Consider the following 2,904-nt stretch of genomic DNA (forward strand, 5'->3'; position numbering starts at 1 on the left):
TTAATCTGAAGCGAAAGTTGCCGATTTACGAGTTCGTAGTGGCAAGTCTCAGTTTCTAAGCTCAATGCTCGGGGGAATTTGCGAAGTTTTGATGCGGGTTCTTGGTTTCTCTCTCGAAGAATTCTGGGTTTGTGTTGGTGAATAAGTGAGGAGAATGACGCGCCTCTGTTTATATCTCCAGGTACGGGATACGAAGAGTCTGTGCTTTAATTTCTCTTAAGTACCCACTAAGTAACCATTAAACACATGTCTTGTGATTAAACCGCCCATTATCCGTCCAACTTCCGCAAATCATTAACCGTTGTTATCTCATTAATTACGGTTTAAATTCAAATTTTTGGATCAATTAAATCATTTACTTCCCTCCTTTTCTGAGTTAAATCAAACCCGACCCGTCATTCTTCCAAATCGGGTCTGGGGGGCAAGTTGTTTGGGTCCAATTTAGTCAAAATTGGGCCTGAGCACTAAATGATCCAATTAAAAGCCCAAGGTCAAGGTTCAACTCTCCAATTGCTCAAAAGTCAAAAGTCAGCCCACAAAGTAAGCCAATTGGGCTAAAGCCCAACCTCTCCAAGTATGATGAGGTATAAAAGCCCTCATATTAACACATTCAAGGGGAGAGTCATATTCCAATTCGTATGCTCATTCTTGCATTCAGAAATATTCCACAAAAGCCTCAAGCTACAAACTCTCTTGCATAGTGTCTTCCTTTTACACATTATACTGACTTTAGCATCGGAGGGGCCTTCCTCGGAAACACCCCCGAGGCTAGTTTACGTGTGTTCACTGTGCAGGAAACCTTCGGCCCAACACAACTTGGATCGAATCCAGTCTTCTCCATTTCAACGGACCTTCGGCAAGGTCCCATTGTTTTCAACCGAAACAACAATTACAATAGATCATTTGATGATGGAATACACATAATAATAATTAAGAACACAATTACTAGGTCATCTGATAATGGAATACACATAATAATTCTTGGCTAATTGCACTGAAAATTGGAAATGTACTTAAATTGACTGATAAATTGCCCAAGAGAACTTCCTTGGAATAATTATGGATGGGTGTACCCAGAATTCCGCTTTCGCCGTCTTTACACATGGTAGGATAATTTAATTACTATAACTCCATTACTGCAATTTGAGCATATAGCCTGTTAAACACCCAAACAAATGAAATAATTTTCAGTTACAAAATTCAGTTTACAGAATACTAGAAATAATCATGCATGTAGATGTTGCATGTGATAATAGTGTAGGAAAATTAATCAAAACTTGGTTGTTAATTATGGGTTTAATTACTTTAACTGGTGGGTATATGAAGGGGCAGAGTTTTATATACTACCAAGTATGCCACAAATTTCAGTTTCAGAACTGATGCTTGTGAAAAGTGTGCTATGTTGGGTTGATAAAACAGTGGCTCTAAGCGTGGACAAATGGTTAGCTTTATATTTTCTCCATTACTTTATAAAAGACTAGGAACTATAAAGCGAAAAGAGGAAAAGGCGTTGGGTACGTGATATTGGAGTATCATCATCCATTTTAGTCCATCTAATTATTAGGAATCTTAAAAGATAAGCTGGTTGGATTTGCAAGTTGCAAGCACACGAAACACAGGATATATTATCCAAAATCTAATTGAATGTCAAATGGGTTCCTTTTTTTTAGTTAGTGAGGGATTTGGGACAGGATAAGGAGTTGCATGTACTGTGGACTGTGGTCAGGAACTCAGGAAGTACTACATGTATGATGTAATATGAAATACAAGGTTGATATCCATAAAATTAACTTCCAGTGCTCTTCCTGTGTCATGCTTAGATCCTCGTGTGTGAATTGGATGTGCAGTATATAACGTATAGTTTAAGGTAGTTGATTGATTATCATGCTTTTTAGAAGGTGGATGGATAGACAAGAGTTAGCTGTTTTCTCTCAAAACTAAAGAAGTTGCTCAAGATCCTATGCTTTAAATATTGCCTATGAACAATGACAATTGTTAAATATGAATTAATCTAGGAAGTTATGACTGCATGAGGTATGATATATGCAATGTATGGTGGCAAGTGATTGCTGTTTCAGCTGATCAGTCAAGAGCTAGATTAAGATTACCTTCACTTGCAGATTTTTGATGTTTAGCCATTGTTTCCTGTTGATCTATAAGGATATGGAACTTGACCTTGCTCAATGCTTTTAACATCCTCAACAAGGATTTCATAGTGCCTTTTTACTTCTTCTGGAGATTTTCCAACGACATTGGCAACCTTTTGCCAGCGGTCTTGGGTGTCCTTATCATATAAAGCCAAGGCCTTTTCGAACAGTTTGTTTTGCTTGGTTGTCCATGAGGAGTTGGAACTGCATGATGCCATCTGTGACTTTAAAATGACTAATTGAACTCTTGGTGTTTCTGGAAGCGTATAGGACGAATGAGGTCAGGGAGGTTATTTTTTGGTTGACAATCCAAACGTTCAAGGAGGAAATGAGCAGCAAAAGAATTGTGACCGGAGAAAAAGACTAGTCACTTAAGTACAGGAAGACTCCTTGGATTGAGGATGGGAATGGTTTGAGATTAACAGAGTTACCTCCTTATAAACTGGAGGAAAAGTTGTTTGTGGGGTTAGTCCCAGCTGTGAGAATCCTGCAAAAGGTATTCCAAGTGGTGACCCTTCCCTCTTTTGAAACCACAAATTGATCAGGCCAACGAGCGTCTGTATAGGACATACCGTTCCTGAGCCAGATTATCTTGCTTATCATATAATAGCAGACTAATTCTCTTCGCATTTGTCATTAGTTGCTAAGTTTCCTACTTGTTTTTTTTTTTTAATTTCCTGAGGATAATTTAATCACCACTAGTGTATTCTCCATTAATTAACCCTCGTCATTTATTCCCATGTTGTTCTTTTTTGGT

At 38.1% G+C, this 2,904-nt stretch overlaps 1 protein-coding gene across 1 annotated transcript; it reads right to left on the bottom strand.

The window, feature by feature from the left end:
- Positions 1–851: 851 nt before the first annotated feature.
- On the bottom strand, positions 852–2,678 carry LOC110682499 (protein RADIALIS-like 3). Its single transcript, XM_021858840.1, has 2 exons — positions 2,109–2,678; positions 852–1,156 (listed from the first exon to the last, which is right to left on the bottom strand). Exon 1 carries the CDS (start codon positions 2,363–2,365, stop codon positions 2,132–2,134), a length of 234 nt encoding a protein of 77 aa, XP_021714532.1. The 5' UTR covers positions 2,366–2,678; the 3' UTR covers positions 852–1,156; positions 2,109–2,131.
- Between the last annotated feature and the right edge of the window lie 226 nt (positions 2,679–2,904).

This window comes from Chenopodium quinoa, unplaced genomic scaffold (genome assembly GCF_001683475.1).
Source record: "Chenopodium quinoa cultivar QQ74 unplaced genomic scaffold, ASM168347v1, whole genome shotgun sequence".
Lineage (NCBI taxonomy): Eukaryota > Viridiplantae > Streptophyta > Magnoliopsida > Caryophyllales > Amaranthaceae > Chenopodium > Chenopodium quinoa.